The 13,771-nt window shown below is 33.5% G+C and overlaps 2 protein-coding genes across 2 annotated transcripts; both read left to right on the top strand.

Annotated features, from left to right (window-relative positions):
* The first annotated feature begins 6,193 nt into the window (after positions 1-6,193).
* LOC143390448 (olfactory receptor 5L1-like) lies at positions 6,194-7,138 on the top strand. Its single transcript, XM_076842833.1, has one exon. The coding sequence runs from the start codon at positions 6,194-6,196 to the stop codon at positions 7,136-7,138; it is 945 nt and encodes a 314-aa protein (XP_076698948.1).
* A 5,051-nt stretch (positions 7,139-12,189) lies between these two features.
* On the top strand, positions 12,190-13,140 carry LOC143390449 (olfactory receptor 5L1-like). The gene has a single exon (XM_076842834.1). The coding sequence runs from the start codon at positions 12,190-12,192 to the stop codon at positions 13,138-13,140; it is 951 nt and encodes a 316-aa protein (XP_076698949.1).
* Positions 13,141-13,771: the final 631 nt, after the last annotated feature.

Genomic DNA, 13,771 nt, shown 5'->3' on the forward strand with positions numbered 1-13,771 from the left:
GTAAGGTGTGAAGCATATTAAAATCTAAAAGAGCATGAAGGGAACACTGTTAATTTCAGTTTTAGTAACTGCAGAGAGAGGCTACAGTTTTTGGTATCAAGGTACAATATGGAAGAGATATCTTCAATAGAACATTAGAGATATCTTCACCAGAACATTAGAGCTAAGAGGAAGCACTTCTGTTAGCTGGCTAGGAAGGCTTGAAGAAGAGATGCTGTTCTCAGATCAGCCAATAAGACCAGACTAGGACCCAGCAGGGTTCAATTCTCTGCAGGCACACCTAAGGAAGTGTCTTTGGAAACCAAAGTGGGTGATGCTAGACTGCTGTTCCTACCTGAGAAGAGAGTATCTTGAGATAGGAAATCCTTGAGTGTCCATTGTGGTTGTATTCACATTAAAAGGATTGCAAAAACAAGAAGGGGTTCATGTCTTCGTTCTGCATCCTTTCCTCCCCATATTCCTTCTTTCTCACTCTTTGTATTTTCCTTCCTTCCATAGACTGTAACTGGAAGCCACATAGAAACAGCACCCAGAAACACAATGTACAAATCCTACCAGAAGCATCACAAAGAACAGAAGTGTGGCATTTAGAAAAGATCAGATCTAACACACTTCTTGTGAGATGAGGAGAATCCAAACCCATTCTTCTATTATAAATGGCTTAGGTGGTTGCCATTTGTAATAGAAGAATGGGCTTGGATTCTCCTCATCTCCTGAGGAGTGTGTTGTGTATCTCTCTATATCTGAACACTTAGACAAACACCAAAACTCTCAGTCATTATCACATTGTCTTAATTATAAGAGAGATTGATAAAAATAGATGAGGTTGATTTTTAGTAATAGTCATGACCCCATGTTACCATATACCCTATGTGATAAAGGTAATGCCACTGTTTACTACAGTGTAGCTGAGGAAAACGTTCTGGTTCCAAATCATGTAAACCTAGCACTTTTCCCACAATTCCCATAAAGCAATTATCCATATGTTTCTCTTGGTTGTTCTGGTCACAGTAACTAATATGAGGGTCTACTGGGAAGCGTATGTCTAAAGGAATTATAACCATTGGCAATAACTTCTTTTATTGGTGACCTGCTGTGCTGATAGAATGGAAAGGGTGATTCAAATCTGAAAAGGAGGCAAAGCAAAGACACATATGATTGAAACATAAGTTTGCAGATTTGGTGTTTATGTTCACCTATATTTCATATGTTGTTCTCGATGAATTCAATAAGAAAATTGGAAAGGAACTCTTTTCTATAATAATAGATTTTGATGTGATATCACTTAAGAAATAACAATGACTTATATAAGGTAATGTATTTATTTATTTGAAAACTACACAATTAGGGATAGAGGAGAAAAATGGATTTTCAAAGTGGAAACATCTAATCTTCAATGACATTTTCATTTAGTTTCTACAAGATTTTCATTCCAGTACTGTGCTCACAATTTCAAAAAGTGTTAATATTGTTAGTAATGATTTGTAAGACAGTCCAATTGAAAAGAATTGGCTTATGAGGATACAATTTGAAAAAAAATGACAAAATTAGGAAATATCTTTCACTTTTCTGCATGAGGCATATTTAAAATATGTAGTTTATATTTGTAATATATTTACTCAAATTTTTGCAACTTAGAGAATATGAGAATAAGCCCTGCTTATTTCATATTTTTACTTAAATTAGTAGATTTTACTTATACTTTGAAGTCTTAACTCTCATTGATTTTCATTTGATTAACTTTTGTATGTTAAATGAGTGAGTGCTTACAAGGTAAATTTTTTAACAAACATTCCCTAATGTTCCGCCGCTGTTCCCATAAAATCATTTATTGAGAATTTTTTATTTCCTAATTGGTGTGCAATATATCAATTATTATATGTTATAATTTTTAAAAATTTGTGTTCTAGCATTGATTTTGCTGTCATGGTCAGGTCATATACCAGATCTCAATCGACCTTTCTTAAGAAAAAGTAAGATTATGTTACTTTACAAAGGAAGTTAGTATTAATATTCAAATTTTCATCTGACAAAACCACCATTAGTAAGACAATGATATATTATGTCTCACTTATATGAAGTGTTGGCATATCAATGCCTAGTCATAATCATACTATGCCTCTTTCTGGATATTTTAATACTTGGTAGGGGAAGAGAATCAATATAACATGAAAGAAGATTCAACATCACTTGGAAATAAATTGAATAGTTCCTAAAAAAATACTTGGGCATAGTAGTAGATATGTTTCAATACCACTTTCGCAGAAATAAATTAGCTCAAACATCTGAGTATATATTTGTTCTAGGCTATAAATCAATTTGCAAGAGAAAAATTAAAAAAATAATAAAAAGCTATCTTCAGAAATTTAAAAAAATCCATTAAACATTTCAATTATTGTCCTACTTAAGACCTGGAGAAACCTATTGCTGGATTAAAATGACCCATGGAATGAAATATTCATCCTATCCACCAACTAGTTTAACTCTTAAGACTATTATGAAGGTTTTGCGATTTAAGTAAAACCAGCTTTGAAATGGAAGCTAGTTCATAAAATTTAATGCTTAAGTGAGAATCAAATCAGCCTTAACTAGGAAGAGGAGTGTGCTTTAAAGTTTTAAATGACTAAGAAATAATATTTATTTAAAGAACATACAAAATATACAAGTCTACCAATTAAAGTTGCATTTCTATTGCAGACTTTTTCTTTGTTACTCTCTGATATTTGAGACAAATCTGCCTCTGCTCTTTGGCCTCAGTTTCATATATATATATATATATATATATATATATATATATATATATATATATATATATATAAATTTCTAATCCTCTCATCTGCCCTAGAAGTTTGGGGAACTGATCAAAATCGTGCTGGTTCTTGACACTCCTTGGATGCTGGTCAGAAAACTAAGCAAAGGAATGTTGATAATGTCACTGCGTCTGCAGCCTAACTTACAAAAACCCTGTTTGAGTGGTTTTGGGTGGAAAGGATGTATGTCGCTCATCCGGGTAGCTGCCATTGGACAAAACTCCACCAGGGAATGGAGGCTGCACCTGTCAAAGTACCAAGAGGGATGGAGGTGTTTTCTGCCTGTTGCCACTGAATTCTTTTTTGGAGTAGTCAGTGATCTCTTGAAAGTTTTTCCAATAAACCATGTGTCTCCCATGCTGTCTCCAGGCACTTTCTTTGGCCTGCCCACAGCCCTCCCTACTGCCTTTGGCACAATTATGTTACATAAGAAAGTCTTAACACTGACTCTGAATATGTGTTTCTCTCCATACAGTCTATATGCCTTCTCCAGCAGATTACTTTGAGTTTCTTCAAATTACAACTGATTGTGTTTTCATTATCTCCTTTGCAAGAAATGCATGAAAACAAAATTGCCTTTTGGCTGGTTATTAGGAAGATTAAATGAGCTAAGCTTTAAATAAGATTTAGATAGATTGTAACACACAATGTATGCCCAATAGGTGAGTCCTGTGATTATAGCTATCTGACCAGAAGATCTATTACCATTATTGTATTTGAAGAAACTCCAGTGTAGCTCAACACAGTCTGCCCTCCTGGAAGCTAAGGGATTTTGTAGTGTTACAAGAAAGGGAAAGTTCATCATAAATATTTATGGTAATTTCAAATGGCAATACAAGCTGTGCCTCACGTATCAGATATTAGGATACAGATTTCCAATCACTCATGAAATCTGGGGGAAAAAAAGAAGTTTTAGTATTGTTTCCAAATTTAGAATATTTTTTTTCTTTTTAATTGGCCATGATAGTTGTACTTATAGAACACAGTGTGCTGTTTGTATACATGTATATGATGTGATGATAAAAATCAGGGTGATCTGTATAACTATCATCTCAAACATTTGCCATGTTTATTTTTTCATTTTTTTTGTGTGTGTTGAAAACTGTTTCTTCTCACCATTTAAATTAGACTGCGCATTATTCTTAATATGTTCACCCTACTCTGCAATAGAACACAAAGTTATGGTGGTTTTAAAACCAATTATCTGATCACATTCCACAGAGGTTAATTATTTTTGAGCCTCCTATGACATCAACTTTTACTTCAATTTTTTTTTACTTTGTTAAACCACAGAGATTAATAATTATTTTAGGTAAGGCATTCATTTCCCAGGAGCATAATTTATAATATAAAGTCTTTAATTGCATGCTATCCACATCTATCACCTTCAATTCAAAGAAAGAAACATCTATATCACAGGTTTGTTCACTAAAACTAGACTCTAAGTGCTTAAAAGAGAAAACATATATATATATATATATATATATATATATATATATATATATATATATATATTCTGAGCAAAAAATAATTAATGACATGGTTAACTCATATGTCTTTGACATAGAGAATGTTTATGAGAACACTTATCTCATGCCTTACTTTTCATTTTTTTTAATTTTATTTAAGAGACAGTAGAGAAATTACAACTATTTCTTCTGTATATCAAACATTAATATATATAAAAATACAAGTTAAAATGGTAAACTTTGTCTTTTCTTCTTTCTCCCCTGCTTCTGTGACACCAGCATTCTTCATGAGATCTACAATGACCAAAGATGAGCTCGTATATGCCACTGCTATTCCATATTTTGAGGATGGTGTTAATGAGCCTGCAAGGTGGTCATGAATTTCATATGCTCAGCCTAGAAGGATACTTTTGGGTTTTCTTTGGATTTATCATAGGCTAGTTACCTATGCATAGAACACAGCAAACAAATTGTTCAAAGAGAATTTTCTTCTTTTATCAGGGCATGAATCTTAGCATTTTTTTGATAGCCATGAATTCAGGAGAATAGTTTGTTTGCATTACTTTAAAACTGGCTCATAATACAGAGAAACCATCAGGCTGCTTCTGGTCTAGACTGTCTTCACTCAATTTTCAGTAAAAAGTGTTAATGAGTAAATATTTAAATCTACAAATTAAGGAGAATAGAGAGTAAAATTATTTTAATTTCATTGACCTCTTCCTTAAGGGAAAGATCAGAATGCTAGTTTCCACTTACACGAAATACTCAATTTAGCCTCTTTATACAAATAACACTTTGAGGGACCTTAGAAAAATTTCACTTCCTTTTTAAATATGGATAAACTTTATATATATAAATTTAAGTTGATGACATATAGGGCATCTATCTGCTTTCACATTTCTACATATACATTCTCATTTAAAACTAAAAGTTTGCATCCTATATACTGCTGCTTTCTCTTTAAATTTTTTTCTGAACAATTTAAAAGTACATTTCCACAGTAGATATGATAAACCACAGTTTGTTAATTCTTTCACTTTGACAATTGTCAAAACAGTAACAAACAATAATGAGAATTAAACATAGTTTTTCATACTCTTTCAATATAATCAATTTTCTGATAATGAATTATTATAATATTTCTAGTTATAAAATTATACAGATTTTATTGTTGTTAATGTCAAAAATTTCAACAAATGTTGATGAATTACTTTTGTAAAAAGCAAGAAAGATGTATTCCATCTGTCTATATCATTAAAAGACTTCATAATCACTATTACAGTGAAATACATAACCATTAATTTGACAAATAAAAACTATTATGCCTTTGACTATGTGCATTCATTTTTCTTTTTGGTTCTGAATAACTCCAACTTTAAAGGATCTTCATGAACCACTAATTTCAAGGAAAATGTTCACATACCCCTACAAAAAAATTAGAAAACTTGTGTGGGAATACTTTAGGTTACTGATAGATTTAACAAAAACAATAATATGTGTACAGTAACTTTTATACTTCTCGGTCATAATTTTTAATATTTTTGTGAATAGAAGTTAATTTCTATGTAACATTAAAGCATATTTTAGAATCTATTTCAAAGTCAGCCAAATCACGTACTCCAATAGATCATCTGAACTGTGCAAGGTAGTTAAAGACTGAGAATCCTTCAAGATTATAACTAATTCTGAAATTGTCACTAGTAAACTCTACTGAGAAACATAGGTTAGAATATTATAATTATGGAACATTAAATCAATTTGGTAGTTATATTTCTCTTACAATTCATGCATATGTGTTTCATATTAATGGTATTTGATACAGAAGTTAATGTCCACCTACCATTTCCTCTTTCATATCTTCCCAGAAGTAAACCAATAGTTATAATATGTAAGTTATCCTGACATCTGTTGGCAATGGCTGAAGAAAACTGCACCTCTGTGACAGAGTTCATTCTCCTAGGATTGTCAGATGTCCCTGAGATGAGAGTCCTTCTCTTCCTGGTGTTCCTTCTTATCTATGGAGTCACAGTTTTGGCCAACCTGGGCATGGTTGCTCTGATCCAGGTCAGCCCCCAACTGCACACTCCCATGTACTTTTTTCTCAGTCACTTGTCCCTTGTGGACTTCAGCTACTCCTCAGTCATTGTGCCCAAAATGCTGGCCAACATCTTAACCAAGGATAAAGCCATCTCCTTCCCCGCGTGCATGGTACAGTTCTATTTGTTTTGCACTTGTGTGATCACAGAGATCATCCTGCTGGCTGTGATGGCCTATGATCGCTTTGTGGCCATCTGCAACCCTCTGCTCTACATGGTCATCATGTCCCAGAAGCTCTGTGCAGAGCTGGTTTCAGGCTGTTACTTGTTAGCATCAGTGTGTGCTCTGATTCACTTGTGCTTGGCCCTTAAGATCCCATTGTATAGGTCAAACATGATCAATCACTTCTTCTGTGACCTACCTCCACTCTTAAATCTTGCTTGCTCTGATGTCACTGTGAACAAGGTGCTGCTGTTCATCGTGGCTACTTTCAATGAATCTATGACCATCATGATCATCCTTACCTCCTACCTGTTCATTCTCATCACCATCCTGAAGATGCGCTCTGCAGAGGGGAGGCGCAAAGCTTTTTCCACCTGTGCCTCCCACTTCACAGCCATCGTTGTCTTCCATGGAACAATTCTGTTCATTTATTGCCAACCCAGTTCTGGCACTAGTCTGGATATTGACAAAGTGGCCACAGTGTTCTACACTGTGGTGATCCCCATGCTGAACCCCCTGATCTACAGCCTGAGGAACAAGGATGTGAAAGAAGCTCTCAGAAATGTGCTGTACTCCAAAATATTATCACAGACAATGTGATAAAACATAATATGGATTAAGGGTGAGTAGGTGGGAAGAGGAGTTGGAATGCAGAGAATGATAAAGAGCTAAGCTGGTATTACTGAGTCTTTTTATTCTATAATCTTTGTGTGTCTTGAATTCATAAAGATGGGAGTTAGCATGTTCACAAATTAGTCTGTTTTGTAGTTCTTCAATATATAACATTGTAAAGTGATATGGTAAATAGCACTGTTATGACATGAATTTTTAATTTGTTTTAATCTATCACGTTTTAATGAAGAACTCACAATAGTCATTTGTTTCAGTAAACTTTACTGAATACATAATACTTTAAGAATTGAATTCATGATTTTTATAGTAAAAAACACCCCCTTATCAATTAGTTTACACAAGCATGAGGATTCATGTGTACAATATTGTTAACTGTTTTTATTTCTTCTTGTTTTCTTTATTATTGTGGTAGTTGTTGCAATGAACATTATATAACTTCATCATACCTTATACAACTTCATTATATAACTTCATCCATATCATATTATTTGAAAAATGGAGACAATATTAATAATCATTTCATAAAAATCTTAGAAGAAATAAATTACATGTCAAATGTAGGTAAAACCCCTTATATATAATTCATTTTATCTCTTTTTATCTGGATTCTATATTATCATTCTTCATCATTTTTAGTTATTGAATTACCATCATCGTGGGTAGCTTTCCTTTTTACTTCATCTTAACTTCTGATACCTATTAATACCTCTTCAATATTTTTTGGATGTAATGTTTACTGTACCTTATAAGTGCATGTATATTTATTGTTTATATAATGACTTTTTGTCCTTGTTTTCTCTGGATGTTAGCAGCATTTCTTAATTCAGTTCTGACTCAGATACAGCATTGAGTCTTCATTTATAAATTCATTATAATTTATGTAAATTTTTACTTTGCACTTGCTTGTTTAAATTAAGCTTCTTCTAGCTGTAAAACATTATAAAATCACAAGATCCAGTTAATAAAAAGTAGGATTGGGGGCTGGGACTGTGGTTCAATGGTAGAGCACCCGCCTTGCACATGTGAGGCACTGGGTTCAATCCTCAGCTCCGCATAAAAATAAATAAAGATATTTTTAAAAACTAGGATTGGTTTCAATCTTGATTATTCAATTTGGAAAGTAACAATTTCTGCAATACTTATATTTTTTTGCATTTTCACACTGCCTAATTCTACTAATCTCACAGCATTTTTTGAGATTAAATTTTGACACTATATATTCAGTGGTGATTACATTCTCACAGGAAATAAACCTTGCTAATTAATAATTTGAAATCAAAATAGTGTCTTTACTGTTAATTGTAAGATACAGTCTACCACAGATATTTTATAACAGATGAAACTGTTTGAAAATAGATTAAATATGATAGTGATTCAAATGTCAATGATCTTCTACAGAATTGTGTCAGGAGAAAGAACAGCACTTGAATTCAGCTTATCACCCATTTTATGCTGAATTTTCACATTTCACCCAAGACTTTCCATTTCATGACTATTAGATCCTTGCACTAAAAACCTAATGCCAGTATAGGGTAAGCAAAACCCAAAAGAGTAGAAACTAAGATTTGTGATCCAGAGTGGTTTTGGCAATTAATGGATGATCTTTAATTCTGGGCACATTCTTACTCCTAACAAGGCAAATATCAGAGTGAGATCAAACATTCCAGCTTAAGGGAATAAAGAGAAGTGTTCTGCTGAATGCTTTCCTATGTAAGCATCCATTCTTGAGAGGGCATGGGGATATATGAGGCGGGCAACAGATCAGGGGTAACCCTCTCTGATCACAAGAAATTCACATTTTGATGGGAGAGAAAACCATGTCAATGTATCTGTGCATAATTGTATCACACCAAGGTTTGAGTAATGGTTAAATAAGGGCAAATTCACAGAAATTGTAACTACAAGAGAATAATGAATGCAGTCTGGAGGAAACAGAACATGTTATAGATGGTTCCCCCTGGCTCCCATTTTTCTTTTCTGTCTTAATTTTATTATTTTTGGTCTCAGTTTCACATACTGAAATGAGGAAGGTTCTAACACTGGCTCTGACTCTCATTTTTTTTCTCTGTAAAATCATGTAGTTGGGAAAAACCAGCAATTCTCTTTGCTTTGGTCAAATTACAACTATCTGTGTCTCTATCACCTATTTTGTAAGAAATGCATAAAAACAAAATTGTCTCTTCACTGGCTGTTAGGAAGATTACAAGCTAACATTTAAATAGATGGGATTTAAGGCTGGGTATAATAATCCATGCCTGTAATCCTAAGGGCTCAGGAGGCTGAGGCAGGAGGATCACGAGTTCAAAGCTAGCCTCAGCAACATAACAAGGACCTAAACAATTTAGTGAGACCCTTTCTCAAAATAATACATAAATGAATAAAACAGAAAATGGACTGGTGATATGGTTCCATAGTTAAGTTCCCCTGGGTTCAATCCCTGGTACAAATAAAAAAAACAGATATTATACATATTTATAGGGCATAGTGTTTTCTTTCTAAACATGCATACATATGTGATGATCAAATCAGCATGATTTGTATATCCCTTGCCTCAAAGATCTGTCTTTTTTTTTTTTTTTTTTTGGTACCAGGGATTGAACTCAGGGGCACTTGGCCATGAGCCCCATCCCCAGCCCTGTTTTATATTTTATTTAGAGACAGGGTCTCACTGAGTTGCTTAGCACCTCACTTTTGCTGAGGCTTTCTTTGAACTCGCCATCCTCCCACCTCAGCTTCCCAAGCTGCTGGGATTACAGGTGTGCACCACTGTGCCAGGCTGTCATTTTTTTGTGGTAAAAACATTAAGAATCTGTTGTTTTGGCCATTTAAGTTATACAGTGAATAATCATTAACTATATTCATCCTACTCTGCAATAAAGACCAAGTAATGGTAGTTTAAAAACAGATTTTCTGATCAACTTCCACAGAGATTAATTATTTTTGATCCTTCCATGACATCTTCTTTTAAATTTTGTTATGCCATAGAGATTAGAAGTTGTTATAGGTAAAGGATCCATTTCCCAGGAGCTTAATTTATAGTATAAAATATTTTATTGCATTCTGTCCACATTTAATACCTTCAGGGAAGAAACATCTTTACCACAGGTTTGTTTACTAAATCTAGACTCTAGTTACTTGAAAATGAAAAGACATATATTTTCTGAGGAAAAAATAATTAATATGTTTAACTTATCTGCCTTTGACTCAGAGAATGTTTATGAGAACACTTATCTCATGCCTTACTTTTAAATTTTTTTTTCTTTTAAGAGTCAAGCGAAAAATTACAATTTTTTTGAAATATCAAACACTAATATATTTGAAAAATACAAATTAAAAATAGTAGACTTTCTTTTTTCCCACTTTCACCACATCAGAATCCTTCATGAGATCTGCAATGACCAAAGTTGAGCTCACTATTGCCACCGCTACCTCAATTTTAAGTGTTGTGTGAATGTGTCTGCAGGTGGTCATGAACTTTCTCTGCTCAGCATAGGAGGATACTTTTGGAATTAATATGGATTCATCATAGACTTCTTTTCTATTACCACAGACTATTGAGAATAAAAATTTCAAAGAGTATTTTTTATTCAGTCAAATATCTTAATTTTTGTAATAAATAAAACACAAGAAAAGCATGACTTCAGGAGAATAATGTGTTTTCATTTCACTAAATTTGATTCAAGATGCAGAGAAACCAGCAGTTTTCCTGGCCCAGATTGCCCTCACTCAGTTTTGATTAAAATGGTTTAATTAAGTAAGTATTTATTCCTACAAGGTAAGAAGAAAGGCAGAGAATAAGATCACACAACTTCCTTGGGCCTCTTTATTAAGGGAAAGGTCTGGATGGGAGTTTTCACTTCCATGAAATACATAGTTTTACCCCTTTACCCAAATAACTCTTTGAGGAACCGATGAAAGTTTTCAATTACCTCTTTTTTAATGTGGTTAAAATATTTTTATATCATTGTTGTAGCCAAATTAAGCTGATGACAAATGGTATTTTTGAATGTATTCATAATTCTACACATAGATTCTCACAACTAAAACCTCTAACTGTATGTATTACTGGTGTCTGTTCTTTAAAACTGATCATATTACAACAAAATTTGAAAGTACATTTCTACCATAGATATGATGAGTCACAGTTTAAAAATTCCACATTTGACTATTGTCAAAATAGTCTGAAACAACAATGCACCATTGAACATACCTTTTTATAATTTTTTGATCCAACCATTTCCAACAACATATTGCTAACAATATAAAATCTCTAATTAAAATTCATTTAGTTTTTATTGTTTGAAATGTTGACTTCCAATAAATGTTGCCTAATTGCTTTTACAATATATATATATATATATATATATATATATATATATATTTACATATATGTGTGTGTTCTTTCTGAGACATTATAGTACTTCATAATTATCATTACAATGAAATCATAATTTTTCTAATTTGATAAAATTGAGTGTACACATTGATTTCTTTCTCATCCTGAATAATTATAATTTTAACAAGTCCTCATAAAACCCAAGTTTCAAAGAAAATACATTTTCCAACAAGATACTTTAGATAACTTTATGATACAAATTTATGTAATTGATTTTTTAAGAACAATCAAAAGTGTGTGATAACGTTTATACTTATAAGCCATAACTTTTTAATATTTTTGTAAATAGAGGTAAATTTCCATGTACCATCAAAGCATATCATTGAATCTATTTTAAAGCCTGCCTAAAAACCTAATTCAATGGATCATGAGAACTGTACAGGGTATTTACTGACTGAGAATCATTTAAGATTATTGCTGATACTTAAATTAAGTTTCACAAGTAAGTTCTACTGAGATATAGATTTTAGATTATTCTCATAATTACTTAATATTTTGAAAATGTGACAGATATGCTTATTTTACAATCCAAAAATATGTGTTTAATGTTAATCTATTTTCTTTGTGTTCTCTTCCCTGAAAGAGTAAAATACCTACTAAATTTTTCTTAACATGATTTCTCATGATAATGGCCAAAGAAAACTGCACCTCTGTGACAGAGTTCATTCTGCTGGGATTGTCAGATGTCCCCGAGCTGAGAGTCCTCCTCTTCCTGGTGTTCCTTCTCATCTATGGAGTCACAGTTTTGGCCAACCTGGGCATGGTGGCACTGATCCAGGTCAGCTCTCAGCTGCACACTCCCATGTACTTTTTCCTCAGCCACTTGTCTCTTGTGGACTTCTGCTACTCCTCAATCATAGTGCCCAAAATGCTGGCCAACATCTTTACCCAGGACAAAGCTATTTCTTTCCAGGGCTGCATTGCACAACTCTATTTATTTTGTACTTATGCGATTACAGAAGTCTTCCTGCTGGCAGTGATGGCCTATGACCGCTTCGTGGCCATCTGCAACCCACTGCTGTACATGGTCATCATGTCCCAGAAGCTTTGTGCAGGGCTGGTCTCTGGCTGTTACCTCTATGCATCTATTTGTTCTCTGATTCATTTGTGCTTAACTCTAGAGATTCCATTCTACAGGTCAAATGTGATCAATCACTTCTTCTGTGATCTACCTCCACTCTTAAATCTTGCATGCTCCGATGTCACTGTGAATGAGATGTTGTTGTTCATTGTGGTCAATTTCAATGAAGTCTTCACCATCACGGTCATCCTCACCTCCTACCTGTTCATTCTCATCACCATCCTGAAGATGCGCTCTGCAGAGGGGAGGCGCAAAGCTTTTTCCACCTGTGCCTCCCACCTCACAGCCATCGTTGTCTTCCATGGAACAATCCTGTTCATTTATTGCCAGCCCAGTTCTGGCACTAGTCTGGATATTGATAAAGTGGCCACAGTGTTCTACACTGTGGTGATCCCCATGCTGAATCCCCTGATTTACAGCCTGAGGAACAAAGATGTGAAAGAAGCTCTCAGAAATGTGCTGTACTCCAAAATATTTTCAAAGACAATTTGATAGAACATAATTTGGGTAAAGAGTAAATAGGTGGGCAGAGAAGTTGGAATGCAGAAGATGAGGAGGAACTAGGCAAGTATCAGTGAGTCTTTTTGTTCTCAAATGTTTGTGTGTATTCAATTCATAAAGATAGGATTCAGCATGTGCAAAAGTTGAAGTCTGCTGATTTATTGTTCTTCAATTTTCAACATTGTAAAGTGATATGGGAAGTAGCACTGTTATGACATGAATGTTTAATTTGTTTTAATCTATTGTGTTTTAATGAAGAACTCACAAGAGTTATTTGTTTCAGTAAACTGCTGTAAACACCCCATTGTCTATTAGTTAATGCAAGCATAGAATGCTCTATGTGTACATTTATGGGTAACTGTTTTATTTCTTCTCCTTTTATTTATTGCTTTTGTAGTTGTTCCTTAGTTTTACAACTTCACACATCATTTTCTTTGAAAAAAAAGAACAATATTAATAATTATTTCACAAGAATCGTAGAATAAATAAATTACATGTCAGGTGCAAGCATTTATTATAACCTGGTATATATAATTCATTGTATCTCTTCCTCCCTGGATTCTGTATCTGTATCTCTGCATCATTATTAGTCAATAAATAACTATTATTATGAATAGCTACA

This window comes from Callospermophilus lateralis, chromosome 2, assembly GCF_048772815.1.
Source record: "Callospermophilus lateralis isolate mCalLat2 chromosome 2, mCalLat2.hap1, whole genome shotgun sequence".
Classification (NCBI taxonomy): Eukaryota; Metazoa; Chordata; class Mammalia; order Rodentia; family Sciuridae; genus Callospermophilus; species Callospermophilus lateralis.

Coding starts and splice junctions, on each gene's coding strand:
- LOC143390448 (XM_076842833.1), top strand. CDS start 6,194: ATGGCTGAAGAAAACTGCACCTCTGTGACAGAGTTCATTCTCCTAGGA.
- LOC143390449 (XM_076842834.1), top strand. CDS start 12,190: ATGATAATGGCCAAAGAAAACTGCACCTCTGTGACAGAGTTCATTCTG.